The sequence below is a fragment of the Oryzias latipes genome, chromosome 9, assembly GCF_053564925.1.
Source record: "Oryzias latipes strain Hd-rR chromosome 9, Olatipes_Hd-rR_3.1".
NCBI lineage: Eukaryota > Metazoa > Chordata > Actinopteri > Beloniformes > Adrianichthyidae > Oryzias > Oryzias latipes.
Genome location: NC_136245.1, coordinates 27,734,746 through 27,761,952, shown reverse-complemented (window position 1 = coordinate 27,761,952; position 27,207 = coordinate 27,734,746). Strand labels below are relative to the sequence as shown.

General features: G+C 39.9%; 2 protein-coding genes across 7 annotated transcripts in view; one reads left to right on the top strand and one right to left on the bottom strand.

The window, feature by feature from the left end:
- Positions 1-1,176: 1,176 nt before the first annotated feature.
- On the top strand, positions 1,177-15,347 carry ark2cb (arkadia (RNF111) C-terminal like ring finger ubiquitin ligase 2Cb). Of its 6 annotated transcripts, none has more exons than XM_078953165.1 (9): positions 1,177-1,500; positions 2,356-3,850; positions 4,825-5,149; positions 5,266-5,391; positions 6,766-6,895; positions 7,058-7,162; positions 7,477-7,572; positions 8,045-8,148; positions 11,766-15,347. In XM_078953165.1, the coding sequence occupies exons 2-9, from the start codon at positions 3,826-3,828 to the stop codon at positions 11,881-11,883; spliced, it is 1,029 nt and encodes a 342-aa protein (XP_078809291.1). In that variant the 5' UTR covers positions 1,177-1,500; positions 2,356-3,825; the 3' UTR covers positions 11,884-15,347. The 6 variants fall into 6 exon arrangements, with proteins under 6 accessions (XP_078809291.1, XP_023814089.1, XP_078809293.1 ...); XM_023958321.2 differs by having other exon boundaries at positions 1,178-1,500; positions 5,263-5,391; XM_078953167.1 differs by having other exon boundaries at positions 1,181-1,500; positions 2,356-4,702.
- Positions 15,348-15,508: 161 nt separating this feature from the next.
- Positions 15,509-27,207, bottom strand: part of loxhd1b (lipoxygenase homology PLAT domains 1b) — a 31,288-nt gene continuing 19,589 nt past the window's right edge. The window contains exons 27-42 of the mRNA XM_011478952.4: positions 26,255-26,436; positions 26,061-26,177; positions 25,734-25,896; positions 24,013-24,167; positions 23,734-23,943; positions 23,527-23,653; positions 21,289-21,497; positions 20,873-21,058; positions 20,659-20,786; positions 19,504-19,621; positions 19,033-19,210; positions 18,113-18,298; positions 17,588-17,758; positions 17,351-17,483; positions 17,057-17,212; positions 15,509-16,983 (exon numbers count right to left, since the gene is read on the bottom strand). Of these exons, the coding sequence (XP_011477254.1) occupies positions 16,503-16,983; positions 17,057-17,212; positions 17,351-17,483; positions 17,588-17,758; positions 18,113-18,298; positions 19,033-19,210; positions 19,504-19,621; positions 20,659-20,786; positions 20,873-21,058; positions 21,289-21,497; positions 23,527-23,653; positions 23,734-23,943; positions 24,013-24,167; positions 25,734-25,896; positions 26,061-26,177; positions 26,255-26,436 (2,900 nt within the window). The 3' untranslated portion in view covers positions 15,509-16,502. The remainder of the gene's footprint in view (positions 16,984-17,056; positions 17,213-17,350; positions 17,484-17,587; positions 17,759-18,112; positions 18,299-19,032; positions 19,211-19,503; positions 19,622-20,658; positions 20,787-20,872; positions 21,059-21,288; positions 21,498-23,526; positions 23,654-23,733; positions 23,944-24,012; positions 24,168-25,733; positions 25,897-26,060; positions 26,178-26,254; positions 26,437-27,207) is intronic.

Sequence of the window (27,207 nt, the reverse complement as noted above, 5' to 3'; positions counted from 1 at the left end):
TATCTATCTATCTATCTATCTATCTATCTATCTATCTATCTATCTATCTATCTATCTATCTATCTATCTATCTATCTATCTATCTATCTATCTATCTATCTATCTATCTATCTATCTATCTATCTATCTATCTATCTATCTATCTATCTATCTATCTATCTATCTATCTTTATGATTATAAAACTAAAACATATTAAAACCGATTAAATTCTTGGATTCTTCAAAATTTTCCCTTGTACAATGTGACTTATTGTAAACATATGAATCTTTATAAATGATTCTGCACTGATTCAACCCTGTAACAGTGCTTTTTGTTACAGGGTTGAAAGTTATGGGTTGGAGAGATTTTAAGTAGCCACATTAGCTAGAATATGGAGCATCACATGGCATATAAGGAAATAGTGAAATCAGTATATTTCTCCAAGACAGTATTCATTTTCTTTCCTTTAACAGTTATTTAAGGAAATCATTTTCGCATGTAACAGAGCTGAAAGGCTGACTGTCAATCTGACAATAGAATAAATTAAACAGAAAAGAGAAAGTATGCAAACGCATAACTACAGTGTCAGTGGGTAAAATATTTAGTGTTGTCAAATCCTGGGTCCTTGAGAAACTGGACTAAGCCATTATCAATAACAGGGGGAGGATTAAAAGCGTCCTGAACAAAACGGTGGAATTAAAAAAAATAAGTATTTTTCTCACTTAGCATGTAGGTAACAATCGAAAGACAAAGGATTATATTACAAAAAAATAAATAAAAATAAAAACATGCAGTTACTGTAATTAAATGAAAAAGTAGCTTTGCTCATTTGGCTGATCTATCAGTAACCCCTAAAATGTTTCTTGATCTTTTCATTCCTTGTTTTTAAGTGCATGTTTTGGTTTTATTTTAATATGAGAATATATTAGGTAAACTTAAACGGATAGAATTTTGATTAGGAAGATTTTAAATTAGTCTTTATTATTTTTATTTTGTACCACTACTTAATTCCGAGTTTCCTTTAGTGAAAGGAGGGGGGAAATATATTTTATGTTAATTTTAACAATAAAACAGTATTATTATTTTTTTAACTCTGTCCTGTACACCGACTGACCAAAAATACTCTGTTCTTAAATCACTGCTGACTTTTAGTGTCATCAAAATAATGTGGTTTAGGTTGTAAATGGACGCTAGAATAATCGCCTGGGCCGGACTGGTTAACCTTGAGACACCTCAAACCGCATGGTGCAGAAATGCAACATCGCCCTCTTTTGTTTCGGACAACAAATGACATGTCTGCCTCTGTCAGCGACAAGCAGGCGATGCAGACGGTCGTTGGGTTTGCCTGTAGTATCAGCCAGCCACCAACAACCAGCCGCCTGAATGTAGATCCGCATGGGCTTTTACTTCTTCATCTTTTTTAAATAACCCGGCGGAAAATTAAAGTAAGGATCCAAGGATGGTGTTAGTGCATGTCGGATACCTGGTTCTCCCCGTATTCGGCTCAGTAAGAAATAGAGGTACAGTATTTACATTTTAATACCGATCAGAGACATTTGCCCTGTTTATCTTAATATTCACTGCAGCTGTCGGCTAGCTAGCACGAGCTTCTCTTGTTAGCTCCTGTTAGCTAGCTTAAAATTAAGGTCCAAATTTTTTCGCGAAATTGCTCGATTTGTCCTACAACTAGAAAACAAAAATGTGGAAATGCGAACGAAATTGGCCAATCGTGTCGTAGTGTGGATTTTTACGTTGTACATTTAAAGATTGTACCGCTGCTACACTGAGCTATGTGGCTCGTTGTCCTAGGCTATATCCTGGAACGGAAACATCTCTCACAAAGGCTTTCACATGCTCAGACCTTGTGGTCCTAAATTCCTATGATATTTCTCAAAAATACCCACCACTTCATGTTCATTTATATTGTATTAAGTTCGTTTTTGGAAACAATTGGTTTAAAGTTTAAATGTATTATTTGCAATGTTAGGTTCGTTCGAAACGATCGGTGGATTTGCTCTGATACCACACCGCGAAATAGACGTAGCCTTCTCAGCCAGTCAGTTTATCTGTGGCTGGATGATGTCATTTGAAGATCATCCGCCGCTGCCAGCGCTCGCAGATTTCTACACCGCGCTTTGACAAGTCAGTTTGACACTTTGCTGGCCGATAAATGGCCAGATTGATTGGAAAATGTAGCAATCCGACGCGTCAATCTGTTGACTTTACACATTCACAAAGCAGTTGCTTGAAGCTGCAGAATTACTTAAATATCCGGTGACAGCTTGATATAGCTCCAGTGCATCATTAATTTCACAACAGTGGCATCAGTGATTTCATTGTGCTTTTATTTCTGTTCTTATTTCCCTGTTTCATAGTATGGAGGCTGGCTCTACATTCTGCATTTATCAGATCTTTGTCGTCCCCCCATTGTGTAGCTAATGATCATCTGCTGCTGTGTGGTGTGGCGTGGCCTCTGCCTGTTCTCTGCATTTAGCTGTATTGTGAATCCCTTCTTCATTTCCTCTTTCCATCAGAAGACGACATTGGTATTAAAAAGCACCCCTTCCCAAGATGTATTCAGCCATAATATTTCATGTTAAGCAGACTAAACTATAGCTAACAACTAGAACACAGCACTTTTTGTTGTCTTTTTTTCTGTCAAATTGCTGTAGCACTAAGTAAACATTTTAGCTCCTTTCTAGGTATCAGTTGAATGTCATTGTGTACCTCCCATCCAGTCTTGATAGACAACATGCTGTAAATTCCTGTAAAGTGGATACATTTTGCATGATCTAGAAAAAAACTGCACTGCATTGATTGATTGAACACCAGAATTTGGCTCATCTTCCTTATTTTCACACAAGGTGCAATGCACCCCCCCAAAGTGACCTCTGATTGGGGGGAGGGGGGGGTGTGAATTAATAAAGCATGCTAATTGAACTCCTTGCATGCCATTTTACTGCAAAAACTTTTTTTTCCCATAAAATTCGGGGTCATGCAAATGGCTTAAAGTAGCCCCAAGGTACGCTGCACCTGCTCACAGCAACCTGCCATATCTGTCTCCCATTTTTGTGCAATCCTTTTGTTCCTGTTGCAAATTTCAAGCTTTGAACCGCACTGAATCGTTGGGGCCGTTTGCCCTGTATGTGGAAATTCAACTTAAAACGATAAAAATTAGCGGTGACAAAACCTCCCCCCCCCAAACTATTTCACTGGTTGTTCATTAACTCTCAGTTTACTTCACTAACATGAGACCAAAATGCTATCCATTTCACAGGGATGCTTATTTTCCTGCACTGCTAAAGAGATCCTCTATTAGAAATAACGTCTTTATTGTTTGGTTGTGGTCTCTCTTTACCTTTTGTTCTGGTAATAGTACTTTCAATGCATGGTCACATTTATGATTCATAATTTTTTGTTTATGTTTTTTCTACATTGAATAGTGAAAATCCAATGTAATCTTTCTGTAGTAAAGATGTACCCTTGCTGTACTGAAATCATGTGCTGTAGCCAACACGTCTGCTCATTGGATGCTGCTTTTGTTCTTTTTAACCCTATATGGAGCATGGAGGGCCTTGCCTTCAGTCTATGTTGTTTATTTTTGTTGCATGGATTTATACTATTATTACAAACAAAGAAAAAAGGACACACAAATTCCACATATACTAATAATTTTTTCAATAAAGAATCTAGTGTTTTTCCTAACCTTCAGTGTGCTTCTTGCTGATTTCCATTTATTGTCCTTCCTCTCCCTTGTCCCTCCCCCCACCCACCCACCCACCCACCTCCTCTCCTGCTATGACAAAGATAGACGATTTCCATGCTTCCTCCATCCCAGGGCCTGAATGAGTCTATCTGCTGTCATTCACGGTGATCATTTTTCACTGAGTCGCTTGAGAACGCAGTGTGTTACCCTGGAGTCTAGACGCCAGCCTTTGACCCACAGTAGGGAGTTCATCTTTTGTCTGCGCGGCTTTTCTGACGAGCTATCGAGCTGGAAAATGTTTTTTTTTGTCTGTTTATAAAGACTACTGCTACTCTTCTGCCTGTTTTGCATTGCAAACAGGGATTTTATTATCCATATTTTTTAAAAAAAAGTTCACAAAAGCATCTTTAAAAAAAAATCACAATTTTAATTTTTAAGTCACAAAATTTTGATTTAGAAACAATCTATCTGTTTTAGAATGAAAGCAAAATGTGCAAACTCTCATGTCTTAGAGTACAACACAAAGTAGCTTTTCAGTTTTGAGTCACGGCAGCAGTGGGTTCTCTACTGTAACCAAATAGCTGTGGTCAGAGTCAGGAAAAAAAAAATAAAAAAATCCTTCCAGCTATTTCCTCTACACGCTTCCAAGTGCGCACACAGCAGAAGAAAAGTACATTCTTACCAGCTGTGTTTTACGCTCGAGCCTCGTATAATGTTAGGGGGATTCCAGACAGATGTAGTTATAATGGACAGAACAGATTATTGCAAAGCGCGCTGACTTCCTGTCAGAAGCAGAATTTATAATTACAGATGAAGACCTTACAGGCAGAGTTCCCCTGCTGTGGGTAAGAAGACCAGGAGTTGATCAAGATGTCGGGAAATTCTGTTCAGGAACAAAAAACAAAAACAAGAAAAGCTTGCAAATTTTGTGTCCCGCACCAAAAATGGTAATCATATTCATGGTACTCGTGGTAACCATCATTCTTCCACCCCTACAGAAGTTTTTTTCACCCTAGGTAAGAGGTAGGGCTTCATTAACATGCTGCATTGCACACAGTGACACCACATTTCACCCACAATTAATTCCAGCTCATACTTTGCCCTCACGCTCCTGATAAGTTCTCCTTCTCTTCCGCAGGATCCCATTTTAACCGGCAACAGCAACAACAGCAGCACAGCCATGCTACCTCTTGCCGGCACTTCCAGCTAGGTCCTCAGGCCCCACTGCCCATGGACTTCCCCATGTCCCACCCAGGGCAGCCACAGTCAGGCATGAACCCCCACCTGGCCCCACCTGGCCACCAGCATATCTCTTCACTTCATCCGCCCCTCAACCCCCTGCCTTCACCTCAGTTCCAGGATATCCCCACCCCTCCCTTCCTACCTCAGGCATTACACCAGCAATACCTCCTCCAGCAGCAGATCTTGGAGGCCCAGCATCGGCACATCCTGCCACCGTCCAGGTATCTACACGGGTTAGGCAGAGGAAACGGGGGGGTCTGCAGACGAACAACCATGTGACTCAATAACTCGTTTTTTTCCAGGATGTTTTCAAATACATGGGTTTTTGTCTTAGTAGACGCACCCCAGAGAGAGTCCCCCACCAACCCCACAGACTACGGCCAGGATACGAGTTTGCGCCCCCGCTCCACGTCCCTCAGCCTGTGGTGCAGCAGCCCCGATACCTGGCTGAGGGCACTGACTGGTAGGCAGGACTGCTCCGTCATAAATGCATTAAAAAAAACTGGACTGCAGTAGAAAGTTATTTAAGTTCAAGACCACATTTATTTATTTAAATGTCACAGTTTGAGATGTGATGCACATTTACGCTGCTACGTGTTTTTAAAAATAAAATTCAATCACGCAAAAACATTTCAAAGATCACAACAACAGTTAATGGATTTTTGAGGTTTGTTTGAGGAGACGTCAATGTTCGCATACTAATAAAAGTTTTATGATTAGTACGGCGCATATGAAGTATCGCTTTATGCCAAACAACTTTCAGATGACATGATGGACATCATTTCATCTGATCAGCGATACCTGATAGCAACTACAGTACTTTTTCTGGTTGGCAGATGTTATTCACAAGTATTTACTGTACGTGAGACCAAACACTAAACCTGATGGAAATTCATGTTGGCCACGCGAGATGCACATTGCTGCATTGCTGCATGTATTCTATGTGAGTCCAAATGTAAATGTTGTTGTTGGTCGCAGGTATTAAGTTTACCCTAACCAGAACCCTTCCTCCAGGTCCATGCGACCAAGAAGAAATTCAGCAACATTCCGACTTTTTTCAGTCTCTACTTGTGTTTTCATTTCATTTTTTGATTTCTGGAAATTAGTTTTGCTGTCTGAAACGTTTCATTTTTATTTCACCTCACTTTTTTTGGAATAGTGCTTTGATTTCTAAAATTTAACATCGTTTTTATTTGTTTGGATTTTTTAATTGTTGTTGTGATCTTTAATGATTTTCTTATTTGCTGTGAGTGATTTGTTGGTGGGATTTGGCTTTCAGGGCCACCGTACTAAAAGAGTGTTTCACTAAATCTGCATATTCTTGGTTTGTCATGTGGCAAAATAACCAACTTAGTTTCCTTTAAATGTGCTGTTTAAAATGACAAAAACGGTTTTGGAAACATAAACAGCATTTTTCACTGTCGAATTTGATCTGTCTTTCCCATTGACTGTATATGAGAACTGGAATGTGTGTGAATGTGACGTCACCCAAAGAAAATGGCTTCCAGCTCCGAACAAATGAAGTTAATTCAGACACCATTGAATCCTTGATCATTTAAAAAGTTGCAGTACAGAAAATAAATATCATGGCATTTTTTTAGGATTAACAAGAGAAGTATCAGAGCAAGAAAGGTTACTCTGACAAATACAATGACTGAGTAACAGCTGTTTATTTCTCTATAGAAGTCTTCTTTGTGTACTTCCTGTTTAAAACATGAGGATGGAGGGGCCACTCAGTCCAGTTTTCTTATACAGTCACTGGTTTTGTAGAAATGTACTTAATAACTGGTAAAACACAAAATTGAGTCCTACAATAATTGTCTCCATCCCTGTTCAGGGATCTGAGTGTTGATGCTGGGCTGGCTCCACATCAGTATCATATCCACCCACTGCCGCAGCACTATCAGCACTACTTGACCTCCCCCAGGATGCACCACTTCCCCAGAAACAATGCCTCAACGCAAGTGGTGAGTCTGCACCTTCTGTCATATTTGACCTCCCTGTTGGTGTCTGACATTTGCGTTGAAACCTGGCAACATAGGTGACCCGTCACCCTGCCGCTGTGTTTGATTTGTGCCGCAGAGCTGACTCCACCTTTTTATTTTTTATTTTTAACTGTCTTTTCCTAGGTTGTCCATGAGATCAGAAACTACCCCTACCCCCAGTTGCATTTGCTGGCACTGCAGAGTCTCAACCCCTCCCGCCACGCATCTGCTGTGAGGGAAAGCTACGAGGTGGGTGTAGCTGCGTCCTCCCTCTCTACAGCAGATACAGAGGTCTGCACTCATTTGTCGTTTTCTCTGTGACCAATGCTCTGGACAGCCTCGAGTGTGTGACTGATTTTCCCCTTTTCAATTATCCTGGGTTCCAGAGGCTTCAGACGAGTCCAGCTGTCTTTAATCCCACATTTGTTTACATCTGAATTAAGGATCCACTAAGAATCAGTGTAGCTACATCATATATTTTAATTGAATGTCCTGTGTTTTGTTGTGAGAAAAGAAGACAAAAGGACTTTCCTTTAAACGATACGGCTTCCCCCCCCCCACAGGAGCTCCTGCAGCTGGAGGACAGGCTGGGCAGCGTAAACCGCGGAGCAATTCAATCCACCATAGAGAGATTCACTTTTCCACACAAGTATAAAAAGGTAAGTGTGAAATGTGTTTACCTGCCAGTCGGGGAGGGATGTCGTTTGATGTCTTCCGGTACTCAGGAAAGACATATGCTGAGGGAAAAATGACAGGAGGGAGGAGTGGGAGTGCAGGAAAAAGGTCAGGATGCTTGCAGAAGTTCAAAGGTCAATCTAATTTCACTCTGCAGATTAATGAAACCAAACTGCAGCATTCACACTTCAGGGAGAGGGATGACTCATCCTGCTGTCTGCAGATATGAACGTGCTATGAATTAAAAAATAAACAGCAATACTCAATATGACCCAAATCCTCCAGGAAGACTGGAGAAAAATATTTGTTTTTTTTTTCTGGAGAACTCGATAAGGTGACTTGCCCCCCCCCCTCCTCTTTTTAATCCAGCCTGGGCTGACTCTGAACCACCCGTGGCATAAACACAGCATTCTTCAAAAATGAGAGTCTTTTTTTTGTGTGTGTTTATCTCTGCAGAGAATACCCCAGGACCTGAAGATGTGCCTGGATGACGAGGAGCTGGATACTGATGAAAAATGCACCATTTGTCTTTCAATGCTGGAAGATGGAGAGGACGTCAGGTAGTTCTTTACTTTTTTTGCCGTTCCTGGAGATGGACGATGTTTAGGGATGTGCTTCACCTTAAATGAACTGTTGTGGCCTTCAGGCTTTTAAAGGGAAATTTCGATTTTCTATTTGAACTTCTCCTCCCCTTTTTTCAAATTATCCTACACTTTTGGATTAAATGAATTGTAAAATTTGGACCTTGTTGACATTTGAAATACTTCTCAAAATGGGAAAAAATCACTTTAATGAGCATTGTAATTAAAACCCCCACCAAACTTCAAATCAGGATTTTAGGAATACAAAAATTTACCGCGAGGCTTCATTCTGTTTTTATGGACCTCGCCTGTGGATCAGCCTCTCAGGGAGCTTCAGGCTCATGACCGACCTTTAATCTGGCTTTTAGTTGAAATTTTGAAAGATATTTGAATAATTTATATCTGTACTTTTTAAATTAATGTCTTATTCATTATCAATTGATCTTGTGACTATGTATTTTTATCTTTTTACTATTATTTCTTTGATTATTTATATCCGCTTTCACCTTTTATGTATTTTCCTCTTCCCTGAGGCAGATCCTCCACACAGTGGCCGACCCTTCTCTGGAACGGGGTCGTTGCGGTGGGACCCCCCCCCCCTTTGATCTGATTATTTTGATTGGGGTATCCCATGGTGACGTTCTCTGTGATCATGACTGGGTCGGTCACTGGAGTGGACAGAAACCCAGAATATAATTTACTCACATTAGCATCAAAGCCAGGTTTCCACTTCGGTTTCTATTTCTATTTCTATTTATACTTTGAGTTTTATTTACGTGTCATTTTATGTTTCATTATGTAGGGTAATGGGGGGTTGGTATATTTGTGTTTTTAACTGTTTTAAGCCTGTAAAACAGGCATGTTCAAAGTCCGGCTTGTGGGCCAAATGTGCCCCCCCCCTTAAGTTTCTAGCGGCCTGTAGGCTTCTGTCGTAGAATCAATAATATGAAGACTTTCTAAAACCAGTGCATGATTTCTAGATTGCATGCAATTAACTAAAATCTGATACTAACTGTACCCACACCAACAAAATCTGCGCACTTCTGTGACACTTTCTAGTCCATTTCTAAAATATCGACAGTAAAGAGAACAAACAGATTTGGTTCTGTGTACGTCTGAATAATATAACTATTATTATTTTCTTTTTCACAATTTTACAGTGAGCATTTAATGGTGAATAATATGTATTTGAACCCAGACTTAATACTGTCAAATCTTTATTTTATTTTTCAAATTCACAGTCATTTAAAAAAAAATTATTAAGAGATATTTCTGTTCTATGTGGAAGATATTCCTTTGCAAAAAAAAGTTTATTAAATAGTTGATTTGCATTGAATTTCACAATAAGGGTTCACCCCTGCTGTCAAGAACTTTGTGTTACTGCTGTATTAAAAGTGCTTTATTAATAAAGTTTGATTTAATTTGATCCTGTTAAGCAATAGCTTCAAAATACCTTTTTAATTCATTCATAACATGTGTTGGTTTTTTAAACCGTTAACAACTCAGTCTGGAACACCTTCAGAGTGGATCAACAGAAACAGAATTGAAGTATTTTTCATTTAACTCGTGCCACACAATTCAAAGGTTTAAAAATAAAAGTCCTTCAAAGGATTTTCTTCAGCATCATTTACTAAAAACTACTGCTAGAAGGCTTTAAATGAGCATTTTACAAACTGTGTTTTTGTTATCAGTCATGTAGCAAAGTGACAGCGATTGTTTTTTCCTTTCAAAAGATATAAAGAAACAGGAGTAGCTGATGAAGAGTTTGGTTTTTGTCAGGCTGGGTGACTCATTTTTAATTAGAGGGAACAATAAGACACACGCTTTGTTCATGTAAACATCCATAGACAACACAATGAGCTCTCATCGACGCAGTTGAAATCAGATCAGTTGTATTGTGCAATTTGATCTGAGGAGGTCACTGGAGATGCGTTCTGGTGTGAAATGTGAACCTCAGCCAGACAGCTGGATCTGCTCCAGAACAGGTCTGGGTACTCAGTGGGATGGGCACCATTAATCAAATGCGCCTTCAAGATTTCATGTCTGTTAACTGGATGAAGCTGAGCCGAGTGCGGACAGTCGTGCCAAACCCCCCCGGTCTAGCATAACGTTACAGTATTCTATGGCAGCCAAAGGCAACACTTGACCCACATTCTGACTGTTAATCTACGAGCATACCCGGTATGTGATGTGTGTTCAAGAACACGCTAAAAGGGCATAATGGTGTTCACACTGGACTCTCGTTACCCAATACTACAACATGTACTCACAGTTGGAAGAGGCTTGGTGCGAAATGTGCAAATCTCACAAATGATGCTCCAGGCTCTTTCTCGATGAAAGCTTTGCTGTCATTTACTTCTGGCCGGGCACAAACCGCAATTATTAGTTTCTCCATCAAGATCAATTTTCAAACGGTTGGCACATTTGTTTTGAAGCTACGTCACCACCAAACCCGAATCCCTGATTGGTCAAAGTTCATTTGGTTGAACTTTGGTTTAACGCTTTCTTAAAAACTTGTGTAGCGACGGGCAGAAACTGAGTTTTGAACACGGAAGTTCGAAACGCGCATATACGCGTGTTTGCATTGACTTTTTTTATTTCAAGTGGTGGCTTGAAGGCAGGTTTCTGAGCCCGGTGTGAATGTAGCATCCCACAAACTCTGTCAAGCTTTCTGTTGCTTAATTCCATGCATGATGGAAGATACATGATTCCACACATCATGGTCCTGATGTTGCCAAACAAACACATACAAATTTGTATCAAACCTCAGTTAAGTATTCATTTGAAAAAAAGAGCTTGGATTAAACTAGATTGACTAATAAATGGTCCATCATGTAGTGCTGAGATACATTATACTGGCAAACCAAAATATCCACATCCCATAAAAACAAAACAAAATCCAAACGATCTCAGTCTGCTCCTTTCAAAGCATTTTTTAATGCATTTTAGCACTCCTGAAGCCATCCTGATAACCTGAGACAAATCTTCTCAAACAATCACTCCGATCATCTTTTTAAAAGCATTCCCAGTGGTCTTTTAATTATGATCATGCTATATTTCACCTAAAATAAAAACCTGTCGTTTTCTAGGACATAGTTTCTGCGGAACTGCAGGATTTCATTAGAAATTCAACTCTTGAGTTGTGGACAGAACTGTTGATGCATTGCAAGCCCACCCCCACTTCCCCTCACTGTTGCTGAGAGTTTGGAGCATGGAGCTTGAGGCCTGCTCATTGCATTTTCTACGGAACAAATACGCTTTTTCTAGAACTGCATTTTTTCAATCTGCTCCTGATTTTCACAACGATTTGAATAAAGAAATACTCAGCAATACAATTTTGAGCCTTATTTTTTACGTATGTCCTTGATAATCAGAAAAATGACCAAAAATGTGGAAAAAACACAATTTTCATTAGAGTGGGTCTTTAATCACAAATATGGCTGTTTGATGTTTTTTTTGTGGTGTATTAAATGTCAAAAAGTGGCATGTTCTTATTATCATGTGTGCATTTTTAGTTATTTTATGGAAAATCCTCAATTCCACTGTAAAATCTGAGCCACTAACCTCCGCTCTGTTCTTGTTTTCTCCCCCTCTAGGAGATTACCCTGCATGCACCTCTTTCACCAGGCGTGCGTTGACCAGTGGTTGGCCACCAGCAGGAAGTGCCCCATCTGCAGAGTGGACATTGAGACCCAGCTGACCCCCGACAGCTGATAGCCCCCCCGACGTCAGTTCCCGCGGCTTCGGATCTGGTCTCGTTAATTCTCCCATCGCCTCCCTCCGGGGTGTGGGTAGGGGGGGGAGGAGGAGCTCTGCCAAACACCTCTCTTCCCCTCTGCATCGCTCAAAGAGTCTGCCTTCTGAGACGGCTGTGACGGGGTGGCGCGGGGGGGAAATCAACAAAGCACACTCGCCTACAACGCAACGAGGGGAGACGGGGGGGGGGGGGGGGGAGGGTGTTGATGCACAGTCGAAGGGACTTTGCTGAATGTAAAAGGTAGGAGCAGATAGGCAGATGTGCTGAGGCTTCACCATTCTACACCCCTGTGCACACGTTTCCATCACAAGACAACCTCCCCTGCTCAGTGCAGTATTCTAATACCACTACATCCTTTACCCCCCACGCCCCTCCCAGCCAGTGAAAATCCTTCGAGCTGTTCTCTGCCTAAAGCCCTCAGCACATCTGTACAGAACATAATAGCATGAGGTTGTATGACGTGAACTCTTGTAGCTGAACGCTTGCGGTGTAATGGAGTTTAGTACTGAATAAGTATTTACAGAGTATCAGTGTTGTGTAGCAAGCAAAAGCCTTTTGAGAAATATGTTCGTGAAGACTGACGCCTTCGGAGAGCTTTAGAGGACTCCGTGTGTTCAAAGCAAAAAGAGAAACAGCTCGCCGTGTACAAAAGGCCAAAAAAAACCCACAAAAAACGAAAAAACGCTCCCTCTTTCTTGTCTAACGTGAATTTGGACTTACAGTGAGTAGATGCCATTGGCGTTGATGCTTAACCCTCTAACTGCAGGCATGGCTTTCAGTGATGTGTGTAGTGTTGTAGTCGGGCCTCCATAACCTAGAAGCAGAGGCCTCAGATGTGCATGCTGTATGGCAGGCTTGGGCTGTGTCGTAAATGTAGTGGAGCAGTAGAAACGGGGATTGTGTCTGTGCATGTGACCTGTTTGTTATGATCCTGATGATCATGCTCATTCATAGAGGAGGACAGGAATGCTCCTTAAGACCCCCCCCACTCGTCCCTCGTAGACCAACGTTGCCCTTTGACACTGATCTCAGACCAGCGTAGCATTTTCCCCGGCGGGTGGGATTTAAGGAGCTGCTGTCGGTTCCGTGTCTAAAGGCAACTCCATCTCTGTGGCCTTGCTCATGGCGTGACCATGAGAGGCTGGCATGGGGCTTGAGGAGGCAGTGCCTGAGTCTTGCCATCAGAGTGACATTTTTATTACCAGAACCTTATTGCCTATCGAACAAGCACATTTCTATATACAGCGAATCACCTCCGTTGTCTATCGGAATCCTTTCATTTCAACCTCAGTTGCTCCAACCGTTTGATATAAGACTGTCTGGTGTTACAGGGAAAATACAAACTAGCTTGCCTGTGAATTGTGCTAGAATGTGTACGATTGTTCCCGCCCCCTCTTTCCCATGGTACTGTGTATGGTCTATGGTATTGCTAGAACAACTGTGACATGTGCAGTGATAGACGCTGTTTCTCTATATCATGCATGAACCATGTTGGCGTGAATTCACTTGAAGGAGGGTGAAAGGGAGAAAAAGCCATCCATTTGATAAATACCAAACAAACGTTCTTAACATTATTTTATTTCGGTTGTCTTTTTCTGCCATTCTTTTCTTTTCTTTTTTTTATTTAATTGCCTGTCTGTTTATCCTTTTTCCTTTTTTTTTTTTTTTTGCTCACCTGCCAGTTTGGACACGGTACTAACATGCCGAGTCCTTGTCAGTTGTAACCATTGTGAAGAATAAGCTGCAATGCTGCAAAAACATATGTTGTTGTTCTAATGTAGCTTGTGTTTTGTAAATGCACTATAATATGGAGTTGCCTGATCTTTTTTTGTTTTTTGGTGGTGTGGGTACTTCTTGTCCTAGATTTTTGTGTTCTTATTCAGTTCCAAGTATCTTCATGCTTCCTTGTGTACTTCTGGAAGGTATTTTGATTGTTTGTGTTGCTTTTTTTTAATTTTCTATCCTTTTTTCTTTTTGTATGAAGCCTCCATCCAAAAAACTACATATGGATGACCATGGAGGTTTGCTAGTTCACATAGAATGCTGTGATTAAAGATGCCTTAAGTATTAAACAATCATTATTTATTACTAACTGTAGCTAGCTAGCTATTGTGGTGGAATATTTAATGTCTCTATCTCATAACTTTGCAATTTAATCAATATATTTATTTAAAATAACACAAAACATTAAAAAAAATACCTCATTATGCATTGGTCGGTGGGGATGCTTTTGCATGCCGTCTGTGTTTTCCTTTTTCAAAGGCGAAAGAAACTCATTGAAAGAGTGGCTGGGGTGTTTCCCTGCACATTTTCTAGCCAGCATGGTGCTGTTTGATCTATATTACATTCCATTCCTGCCATTTCTTGATTTTTTTTGGGTATGTTTTTATCTCTTAAGAATCTGCTTTCCTCTGAAGCAGATCCCAGGGCGACAGCCTGCTCGTCTTAGCTTGTTTCCCGCATCTTAATCCAGTTTACCCCACATGAATTTTGCTTTTTCATTCGTTTGCATCCGTTACATCAGGATCTCAGTTTAGTTTTAGGTCACACAGCTTTATTATTTCTTTTTCGTGTTGCTGGCAGTTGCTTTGTGTGGGGCGTATATCTAACATGCTAACTTGAGCCATTGATCTTTCGAGCAAAACTTCTGGTGTACTGTGGTTTCACAATATAGATGTTTCACACCCGGGTACTATAGGCTAACCAAACGTTTCGAGTGTGCATTTCCTATTAATAATCTAATAACCCTGCAAATGATTCGGACGTGATTAGAATGAAGCCGATTGGTCCAATCCTCTCATTTTGTGCTCTCACTGGCCTTACCCCATTGCCCTCCACAGTTGTACCCCGTTAACTCCAGATTGAACTGGACAGTAGCCATAGTATTAACTCAAGCTGATGAACCGGAATGAACAGTAGAACTTAAAGCACAAGCTTTTTAATGCATGTCCTTCTCAGGTTTTCCTATGTGTATGTGGGAGTAGCTCTGTAGATGTGTTTAATATGATGCTGTATCTTCTTGAATATTTCAGATGTTTCTTTGCTGCTGAAAAAAAAAAAGTTAATTATTAACCTGCCAGTGAAAAAGGGAAGTGGCCATCTTTGTACAACACACTGCTGTTTTGCTGTAACCGCGCAATGTTTTATGATCTTGAGTATTTTATAGAAAAGTAGAAGTATGTATTAATAATATGAAAGCAATAGCTAAAAATCATAATGAAGAATAACATGATCAGTGAATATTGTGGAAAATCTTTAGATTCACTCTGGGTGGATTTTGTACTGTATTTATTACTAATGATGATGCAAAAAGTTGCATAGCTTAACCCAAACTGTTCTGTCTCTTTTTTTATTTATTGTCTTGTATATGACCTTTTTGTATGTGTTTTTCAAATAAACTGCCTAAAATGCTGAGAATTTATTCGGCTCATGTGTTATTTGGTGTATAGAAGCTAAACTTTTCTTTTTATTAGGGAAGCAATTACATTTTGGAATAGCTTTAGGTGGAGAAATATGCGACATTTTACATTTTTTGTACATTTTTTTCCAAAAAGTAACTTAATTTTCTTAAAATTATTAAAACTTAACAAAAAACAGAAAAGTTTTTTGCTTTTTTTCTCCCAATTTATTTTATTCAATTATCTTTTCGATTGCGTATTTTCACATTTTGTAAAAAAAAACTGTAATTCTATTGTACATTTATGTATTCTGCTTTTACAGTTTTAAAAACAAAGCATACATTCTGCTTGAAATTTGATTCACATTGATATTATAGGAGATATTTCATTTATTTTAGGTTCAGCCCAAGCATATAGAGAAATTAATGGTAGAAAATGTTTATTCTTAAGAAGAGGGAAGTCCTAACATTTGGCAAAAATATTAAAAATAACACTGATTCTTTAGAATGAACGTTATGTTCTGGTGTTTCTTCCAACATAAACAAAGACACCTTGTATGACATCATAGACTAAAAGGAGGAAATTAGTTCTAACCATTGACTGTAAATGAGAACTGGACTGAGTGAGAGTGACATCACCCATGGGTAAATGGTTTACTTCCGGGTACAGTGAAAGGAAGTCAAATCAGTTGCCATTTTTTCGCAGTACTGACACCGCCATGTTGGAGACAAACAACATCAGTAAGCAGAGATTGGTCCGAGTCAAAGTTTTTGTCGCAATCATTTTTGCCTATCAGGAGTGAGCTTGTTAGAAGGCCACACCCCCTCCGTTCAAAAGCAGGATTGCGAGAATATGTCAATCAAACGGTTCGAACGTGAGACCACATACTTCTATTGAGGTATCTGATCTGTCAGTTTATAACTTGAATACCTTGCGTTACAAACAAACAGGAAATAAAATTAGGACTGACAAGAACATGTTTAAATAAAGTGAGAGTGGTTAATACGACAAATATAATGACTGAGTAAGAGCTATTTACTTCTCAGTGGAAGTCTCTAGGATTTTGGCCTTTTGGAACCAGGGTTACTTTCATATTTAGCCAAGCGGGCGGGGTCACTCAGTCCAGCTCTCTTAAATGGTCAACCGTCCCTTACCAAACACTTCTATTACATCTCATCCTAATATTTGGGGTAAAGCACTCTTTGAATCTGGCCGTCAGCCTTGCTAGAGTCCAGCCACTTCCCACATGGGAAGATGGTCGTGACCGAAGTAGCGGTGTTGGTAACTTCGACGCACTCCAAGAGCCAGCCACCATTTGGGCTGCTGCCATCGTGCTCCACTTTAACTCTCAGGAGATCGCCAAGTTCCAGCATTTCCAAGACGAAAGCGTCCGTGTGTCCCCGCTCAAAAAGGTTGCGGAACTTCTTCCGCAGCTCACGCTTGCCCGAGTCCCCGTTGACGCCATAGATGGTGATGGAGACATTTGAGTCAGTGCCTGCACCTTTGACGTCACTGGTTATCACAATGACCTCGTATTTGACCGGAACCAGGTTGCGGACTTTGCTTGCAAAACTCTCGACTGATTTGTAGCACTCGAACGTCAGAAAATTGTCCTTTTTGGCAGTCAGGGGGATTTGCGCATCACAGTGGAAGAAATACCTGAAAAGCAAATTTTTAAGTTGGGAAGTTTTCATTTGACAGCAAACAGCGAGTCATGTAGAATTACTCTCACTTGTTTCCCAGCTCCATCTCTGTAACCACCACTTCCAGAACATGCCAGAAAGCTTCTTTCTTGACTTTCTTCCCGTCTTTAGTTATATGCCCGATGCATACGCTAACTACATTCCCCACATGTTTGGATGAAAACTCAAACACGTCAGTGGCACCGCTGCGAAAGTAAAACATTTAAACTTATTGGTATTTGTGTCTTAAAGCTAAATACAGTTTTCAGGAGTTTTTCTGTTTTGCAGTGTAAGAGTGAATCCAGCTGTTTTGTCTCTTGGATTTACTCTTTAAGAAGACCCACCGTAAGAACTTCTTTTTCTTATTCTCCAGAACAAACTCCTTGGAACGGGCTTTCCTTCCCTCCAACAGAATCCAGGCGTTTTCTGTGGTCGAGGCATCGCTTGTGTTAGCAGTTGTTGTGGCAATTTCATATTCTGTCAACGCAGAAACACACATTGCAGCTCTAAAACCATTTCTCATCTGCCAGAGGCTGGTAGTCTCCCATAGTTGAAGAGTTAGTAATTTCATTTTCACTGACTGGTTTTGTCGCTGAGGTCCACAGTGTCATTGTTGGCACAGGCCAGCTCCCTCATAATCTGCCCATCATCTTCACTTTTAGCCAGCCAGCGGTTGCAGGGGAACCTGAAGGTTTGGTCCATCACTTCGTCTTTCACATCAATGTAGTCCAAGTGCCAGGCAGCAGCAGGACCTGTTTTTGGTTAAAGCAAGGCAACAGTGACCCTGGATTCATTACATCAACTAAAAAACATAAAGAATGAAAGAAAGCAAACCCTTACCCCCACTTATTATTATGAAAAACATTAATTTTACTGTTCATGTTTCTGCTTTTTACATTGTGTATGTCCATTTGTAGAAAAAAATATAAGTTAACAATTTTTTGACAAGAGCAATAATTTAAAATAATGTTTGCAGTAACTCTACATGACTAAAAATGACTGGTTGTGTTTGAAAAATACTGTACATCAATAAAAATATAATTTTTGTTTATCCTTGAGGATATTATCTTTAATTTGTCTCACATTTTGACTTTTGTACGCCTCACCTTTGTTGTCGTGCCACACTCTGACCTTCGAAAGTTCACCCAGACTGAGCATGTCAGGAAATCGAAACACGTCCTTGGCTTTTCGCTCAAATTTGTTCCGGTTGCTGCTCTCTTTCAGGGGCAGCGTCCTGGTGTCACCAAACTCCCCGAACATGATCAAAAACACGTTGGTGTCAGTACCGGCACCTGAAACATCACATGGACTCTTTTAGAGGCTCACCAAGTCAATAAAACAAATTTATATTCACATATATCACATTCCCTCAAGAAATACAATAAGACCAAAAATCAAGTGATTTCGGAATTCTTCAAGTATTTCAAACTTCTTTAATTTCTAAAGATCTCAAACTTTATGGTACCCACATCACTTCATCCAACTTTGGTCTAAATGTCACTGAAGGCCATGTTACACGACCACTATGTACATTTTGCACATATTGTACGAATAAAAATTGGAAACAGACTGGTTTTTACTTGAAATTTTCACAGATGTATCACGAATAAACCACTTTAAAACCACGGAAGAACTACGAATGAACCACGCAAGGAACACGTAAATCAATATAATTGCTAAATCTAGTCCAACATATGCGCCACATTTGAGATACAAAAGTCATTCATGCGTCAAAAGTCTGTTAGACATACGTGGTACGGTCGTGGAAAGCCACAAATTTGCGTAAAACCACGTAAATATGCTTAAACTGCATAATTCTCAAGTGACCAAAACAGAACCAAATTCACTTTAAGACCTGTCGGCTGAAACCCTCAATGGACATCTGGGAACTTCGACGAATGATGAACGCAAGAAGCACTTATGAATTACATATATCACTCATTTATCACAAAAGACCAATGAATGCGCAAAATGTAGGTAGTGGCTGTGTGAAATAAAGCACTGCTTAGGCCACAATGTGTCACACCTGCTAGATCGCTGGTTTGGACTTGGATGACGTAGGTTGTTTTCTCCACCATCTCCTCATCATCAACCACGGCGGGCAGCTCACACACTTTGATCCTCTTTGGTCCTTTGGTGCTGGACAGCCAGTTCTCATAAGTGAACAAATATTCCTCCTCTGTAGTCAGGTTTCGAATGAGGATCTGAAAGTGTCATTGGGCCATCAGTACCATGAGAGACAAATATTTCATTCAAATTATAACCCCACTGAGGTTTTTTTTGGAACAAAGCAAGTAATCAACAGGAATAGTGTAACTGCTCTGTGCATCTAGGATGAATTATTGACCAATTTACATTAAAAAACTGCTTATTCTAATTAACGTACACATTTTTGACAGTAAAATTGGAAATTCGTCCAATATTGAGCTGTTTAAACCATTTTCATGACTTGCTGAAGTTAATTTACGGGTTTACATCGTAGCAGTCCTTGTCTTACCCTGTCCAGAAACCAGTCGGGCCGGCTCCCGGTGCCGTCGATCCGAATTCTGATCTTCTTTAGAGGAGCAATGTCATCTATCTCCAGCACAAATGTGTCTTCTTGGTCTCTCTCAAACCTTAACGGAACAATTTGAAAAACTGAGGCATGATTATGTTGTGTTAACAACTTTAAATCAATTCACCTTCATCATTTAAATAAATGCTACATTCACTGGCTGGTTAACTAACGCACCTGCCCAACTATTTATCCATTTATTGCATTAAACCAACAGAGTGTTTGAATAATTTACTGATGTTTATGTATCAGTGCAAAACAGAGCAATTGAGTTTTGGCCAAAAACACATTGAACTGTCCTCCTGAGTCTTTGTTCGATCCTCAAATAAAGAAATACTGTTGTTTTTCAAATATGAGTGAACTTTAAATGTACTGTCATAGTGGTTTGTCTTTGTTTTATTCGCTTTTTCTACCAAAATCTCAAACCTTAAAAGTTTTAAAGGTGAGGTCAGGGGCTTGTGTCAGGCCCCAATCAGAAGCATGTAACTCATTTTAGAAGCTGAAGTTAAATTTACTTGCTTTGAACATAATTAAACAATGATTAGGCATGAAATATGATATTTCAAAATCTAATCTTCTTAACGGGATCTTCTTATCAGGACCCGCAACCCCGCCTTGCTGTGGTGGGGCTGGTCCCCGCCTCTGATGCTGCATCTTGCAGGCTATGCAGTTATTCCCAGAGAGGGAGGTCCAAATTATTGGCGTTACCAACATCTTGTTTTCGTGGTCAGCCTGTTTCTCTTTTTCTTCCCCCATCAGTTAGGGAGTAAGAGGTGTGAAAGGAGTGGGGGTTCTGTGTAAGTATGGGGAGGGGGGCGCTAAAAAATTAATTTAACCTAATTTTATAAATTGTCGTGCTTGTTTTTATTTTATTTATTTTGTTTTGTTTTATGTAAAGAACTTTGTGTTATGCTTTTCAATGAAAAGTGCTTTACAAATAAAGTTTGATTGATTGATTGATTGATTAACTAATTATGTAATTGATCCTAAAGTTAGCAATTTCCTTCAATTTATCTTATTCAACTTGAATTTTTACATTTTTATAACTTCATTCTTAAAAAGTAAATAAATCTACTGAGGTATTATAAAACAGTTGACCTGTCTCCATTTTTAGGCAGTAACATTTCCTCGGTGCTCCCGTTGGCTCCACATACAGTCAGGAAAATGTTAGTATCCGTCCCTGCATACTGAACGTCTCCTGTGACAACTGTGGCAGAGTAAACAACCTAAAAAATATAAATAAAATACAGGGGACTGCATTTTTTTAGCACTGTAACCAAATGTTTTCAGAAATATATATTTTAGGACTCACTTTACGAATGATATTTATTGTGGTGGAGTCCAGCACATTGAACAGTCTTGCAGTCAGGCCGTCTCCCCTGTCTTTAGCCAGCCAGCACTTACATGGAAAAATGTACATGATACCTTTGGTTGGCACGGCAACAGACAGCTCATCCACCAACCAGCAGCTTTCTGGTGTGACACCATTATGGCCAAGCTGAGAAGCAGACCAGAGAGAAGACAAAGACAAGGGAATGGGAAACGGAAGAGCAGGGAATAGATACACCATTTGATTTTGTTTGATCTGCATCCCACAAGGCGCAGCTATGGTTAATTATTGCTGAGCTAGAACCCTTTTTTTCATCTTTAACATCAGTGCATCTGTGGAGGCAGCATAAGGAAAAGACAGTTTGACAGATAAGGCCACAAACATCCCTAGATTCTCACTTCCACCCTCTTGATCTCTCCTACGTCAGTTCCATAACACAGAAAATGGTCCATGGAGCCAGCAGCAAAGGATTTCTTCCCCTCTGGCAGGTCAAGCCACAGTCGGTCTGTCTCAATGTCGTTGGGGCCGATGACAATGACGTAAACTCTGGCTGTGGTTGTGGCATCGTGGTCAGTTCCAGTGGACAGAGTGAAGTGATAAGGAATTACTGTATGAAAGAGAAACAACAGCTTGAAGACAATTTTTCTTCGAAAGTTTTGTCTCAACCACGGTCTTTTATCAGCAATTTAAGAAGTGACACAAAGGTTTTTATTTTTATTTTTATTTTATTTTGTATTTGTTCAGACCTCAGAGGCCTTATAATATGGAGACAGATTTTGAAAGACGTCTTTTGGGCTTTATCATCTCCAAACTATACAGTATGCTAGGTTGCACTACATAAGACAGACAGAATAGTAATGTATATGTTTTGTAAAAAAAAAAAACCAGAAAAAATGGGTTGAAAAAGTTATACATTAAAGAAAAAACATTTAATGTCAAATTAACAAAGAAAGATTATATTAGAATTTGACTAAAATAGTGAGTAAACATCTATTTTATTTTAATAAATCACCTTTTACTAATGTCTTCTATTGCTCTCGCAATTATTGTAATCATGCAGCTTCCAGAGTCTGCTGGCTAGAACCAGTGGACTCAAGGGCAGTTTAGCTCATAAAGCTGTCAGGAAGCTGACATCCCCTCCTCTCTAACCATGACCTCCCTCGGCTCCCCATGGTCACTAACCTCCAACCTCTCGAAACTGCCTACACTCACACACACAACAACATTTGAACTTTGTATCCAACATTGAAGTGATATCGTCTCCCTGTCATCAGTCTGATAAGCTCACAGCCACTCTTGTTCCACATGTTTGCACATCTTTACTTTTGAACTGCTGTCCAGACTTATTTTGTAACATTGTGCTGGATGGTTGCTATGGCCCTAGTTTGTCAAAGCTATATAATTTTTTTATACCATGGTCCGGGTGAATACTCGATTCTGATTGGCAGCTCGGCGTGCGTTAAAAAGTGATATACCACGGTGAAAAAAGAAGTTCCGGTCACCTAGTTTAAATGATTTGTATCACTGCGCCGGCTTCTTTAAAATAACCTTTTGCTTCATCATTTGGACAAAAACAAGCGGTAAGAGGTGAACTTTCTATCTGAACTTATGCTTTATTCAACCCATCGGAAAGATCAGCATATATAAATAGCTTTATTTCGCAGAATCTTGACTGCAGTGGTGGTGCGGTGCGACGCGGAGTATTTGTTACGTGGTGCGGCGTGTAACAAATAGTTCCACGTAACAAATAGTACCACGTAACAAATAGTATGCCTTTTGTGAGAAAAGCGATCCAAATTGGAAAAAAAACAAGAGTTAAGGACTAAAAACTGGTTGCTATTTATCTCTTTTGTAAGTGACCATGGTATAAGCGGGTTAATGGCCTTCGAAGTATCCATTATCTCTTTTTAATGCACTTCGCGGAAGCAACCCTCCTCCGTTTTGTGTCGGACGGTTCAGGCTTCCATGGCGTGCGTTAAAAAATGATTATGCATACTGTGTCGGCCATTAACCCTTACATAACGTTGTTGTTGCTTGGGTTAACGTTGTATACTCGTATTTATTTATTTTACTGTTGTCTGAAACATTGAGAGTAACCACATTTAAATGCTCTGTTTGTTTGGGCAATAAAGCAAACCATGACTTTGAATTTTTATTTTAAAGGAGTTTAAAGGGTAGCAGTGCAGGTTCTTTAAGTGGACATCACTGTTTACTACTTTGTGTAAAAATGCTCAACAAATAAAAACTGATAGACTGGCTTAAAGTGCTTTGTTGCATAAACATATAGAACCATTCAAAAAAAAAACTCCACTCCTTTTAGGCACAAAACAGAGCAAAACTGACCAAATCTTGTTTTGCAAAAACACCCGCATCTGTTAAATCTACGTCTTAGGGTTTAGCTACAGAGTTAGGAAGCCAAGCCATAGGGCTTGATTACAACAAAAAAGTGCCCAGAAGGTATGGCATGTGGGAATCAGAAAAAACTAACTCCAAAGGAGTCCTCTGAGGTAATTAGTGACACCAAGATTTTTTTGAGGGGAGTGGAACTACATGGTCTTATCTCTTAAGTCTTGTACATTCTTTTTTGGCAAAAGAGTTTGTTGCAATTCCAACAAAGAATTAGTTTGCACTCTTACTTGGACCCTCGTCAGCCACCGCCACCTTTTTCTTCTTTTTTTTCTTATTGGCGTTTTTGTCCAGTCCTTGCTTGGTTTGGGAAATCTTTTGGAAATACTGATCAGTATTCCGTTCACCTTCATAGCCCTGAAGAAGACAAACACAAATATTGATGCTGAAACTTGTTTACCACAAAAAGTTGGAGCCAATATTGCATTTCGACTAACTTTGACGTAGAAGATTCTGTCTATTTGCTTGTCCTCTTTCTTTGTTGACAGCCAGCGCTCACACAGGAACATGTAGACTTCCTCTGTTTCCACATCTAACACCTCCACCTGATCCAGGTACCAGTCTGCTCCTATCATGGAATTATCATGGCGGATGTATATCTTAAAGACCTGCCCCAGATCCACAGCCTCAATGTCAAATCTGTCCACCTAAGACAGAAACAGATGTTCAGATCCACACACGCAAACTGTTCCAGGCTTTAGTTTATCGCAACGTACTTCTCCTCTCTCAAACTTGTTCTTGTTGTTCTCTGATTTGGCGAGTTTGCGTTCTCCAGTGTCTCCCAGGTCTCCATAGATGGTCAGAAAGACGTTGGCATCAGTACCAGCTCCGTACATGTCACCTGTCCGCACTGAAACCTTATACATGTGGACTATTTGGAGACAAAATCCAGCAGTGATTAAAGGAGATGAACTACAACATCAGAACAATTTGTAAATCTGGTCTTGAAAGGAATTCTCCAATTGAATGACCTCATCTAAATCAAACACACACATGTGGCAAAATAAAGGCTTTTGATCACTATCTTGTTGGGGAAAAAGGGCATCTGCTGCCCTTAGCCCTATCAAGGTATGTGTAGTATTTTTAATCAACCCGTGTTTTCCAATTTGTTTGAGATAAATATTGCTTTTTCAAGATATCCATCAGTTGACTATCTTGGTAAAAATATTGAGAGTAACCGATCTTGATAGTTTTTATTGGAAAAAATCTATATCTTGGATGAGAAAAGATGCATGTTACAGCCAAAACAAACACTACTTGAGCTATAATGGTCTTATAGTGATTGGAGAGCTGCACATTTTAATGATCACACTGCTAAGGCATTGCTTTTGTTTTGCCGTTCTTCTGATTTTTTGCAACAATTTTTAAATAAAATGATTATGGATCAATTGGAAATTATAGTTTATTTGTAACAAATATACCTTTAAAGCATATGTAATTGCACAGTGAACATTTCATTTGAAGGACAAGTAGAAATACACCAAAATGAAAGTATTACTGAAGTTCTAAAACACACTCCAATGAAAATTGTTTTAAACATGGCCTTGTGGCATTTTTCTAATGATGGACATCATTTTTATAGAAAATCAAACTTAAGAATTCAATTCCTGAGTATTTCTTTATTCCCAATTGTTGTGAATTAAGAGCAGTGCAAAAGTGCTGCATCAACTAGATGCATACTCGTCTATGTTTCCTAGTCTGAGCTGGCATCTGGCTCAAAACTGTACAGCTGAATGTGCTCGCACCGGTTTTAATAATAATGAATGATAATAATAATGCATTGGATTTATCTTTTCCAGCCGATCAAATCTTAATCATTCGCTCCTCATTCATACTTGGTGACAGTGAGCTACTGTTGTGGCGACAGCTGCCCTGGGGCAGACTGACAGAGGCGTGGCTGCCAGTTCGCACCTATGGCCCCTCTGACCATTACCGGGATCATTCAGTCAGGCAGTAGCGTTAATTTTTGCCCAAAGGGCCGCGCTGGATGATGTTAATTGCTCACTTTTGATATGGTAATTGTCCCATTACCCCATTGCTTGCTTGTTCATTCCCCCCGAGAATCAATCCCTGGATTCCTGCGTGCCAGTCCTTCACCTTACCAAACGAGCTACCCAGCCGTAATATTGTACTGTCAGGTTAGGCTTGTGAAGGGGTGTAAGCTAGTGGGAGAGCACATAAACAGATGGATAATGATGAGGGGGCTGGCTTACTCTGAGCCAACAATACCACCCACCATTTTGGAGCCAATTTCTAATGAACTACTGCAGCACTGCAGAAACTATGTCCAAGAAAACGAAACAGGTTTAAAAAAAAAAATCATAATTAAAAGTCCACTGGGAATGCTTTTAAAACAGATCTTGATGACTGGGGTGGAACTTTAAACAAGAGCTTAAAGAAATTAAAGGTCTATCACAGAAGCAAGACTAAAACTTACTCTCAAGAGCATCCTCCACATCAATTTCAGTCGTCTTCAGCGTCCCATCCCTCATGAGTTTCTCTGTGATGACGCTTGAAGGGACCAGTTCCCTTACTGTTTCCCCATCGTCCTCAGACTTGGCGAGCCAACACTCACATGGAAAAATGGTCGTCTCTGAACCCTGTCATTGACCAAACAGGCCCTTCTTAAAAACGTCAACATGGACAGGCATGTTCATGACCAAAATATAAGAAAATTTTCAGTAGTTTTTGATGTCATGATGAATTTTTGTTATAAAGGTTTCTTAGTAGTGCAGGTGTAATGTAACAGATCTTTTTTTTTTACCTTTCCTTTCCGGAGCTGTCGCCTGATCTCCACTCTGTCAAGGTGCCACCCTGGGTTGGTGCCCCTGTTGTCATGTCCGATCCTAATTTTCTCTAATAGATCACCTACGTCTTCCAGCTGGGAACACAAACCCACAGTGTACAGGCCTGCAGTGAGAATGTTAAATTGTCATTTGTTGAAACCGATGGGATCACCTCAACAATGAACATGTCCTCGGCTCCTCTCTCAAAGTACATCCGCCTCTCTCTTTTGTTGACACACAGGTGTTTCTGTTGCGTGCAGAGCCCGTTTTGTCCGTACAGGACTATGAACACGTCTGCGTCTGTGCCCGCACAAAACACGTCAGTGCTAAATATTTTTATTTCATACGGAACAACTGAAAAACAGAAAGAGAAAAGGTTTCAAAACACAGTCAGTGACCATGATGGTCACTATTGGGTCTAATGAGTAAAAATTGCTTCTGTGTTCATCCCAGCAGGTCATCTGGATTTATTTTCATGTCTGTCAAATGCTTGAAGACCCACTGCAATCTAAATTGTATTTTTGGTAATTTTTTTAAAACATTTTTCCAATGATGAAGGACATAAATAAAGGCAAGCTTCAAATTGTATGTCTGCGGTTTTAAAAAAAAATTATTATTCAAATTATTGTAAATCAGGACTTTATGGAAAATGCTGTTTGAAAAAGAGCTTATTTGTTAAGTAAAAATATGCTGGGCGGGCCACCACCTCCCTGCTCCGCTCCATTACGATGCATCCACTTGCAGATATATAGATATATGTGGGTCTTCATTTTCCCCGTCCAAGCGGACTCAAAACTGTACGGCTGGATAGCTATGATATAGCTCAACATCTCTGTTGCACCTCTAAAATTTGGTTGGGAGGGGTTGTAAGCTAGCAGGAGAGAGTGTAAACAGTAAGCTCTCAGTAACAGAGAAGGGGGGATGAGATTGCTTTGCCCCAACCGTCCCACCCACAACTCAGAGGCAAATTACCAATGAACTACTGTTGCTCTGCAGAAATTATGTCCTAGAAAACCACACAGGTGCTTTGATTCTGGCTGAAAACATCATAATCAGAATTAAAAGACCACTGGGAACGCTTTTAAAATAAATCAAAAGATGATTGGAGTGGGTCTTTAAATGATG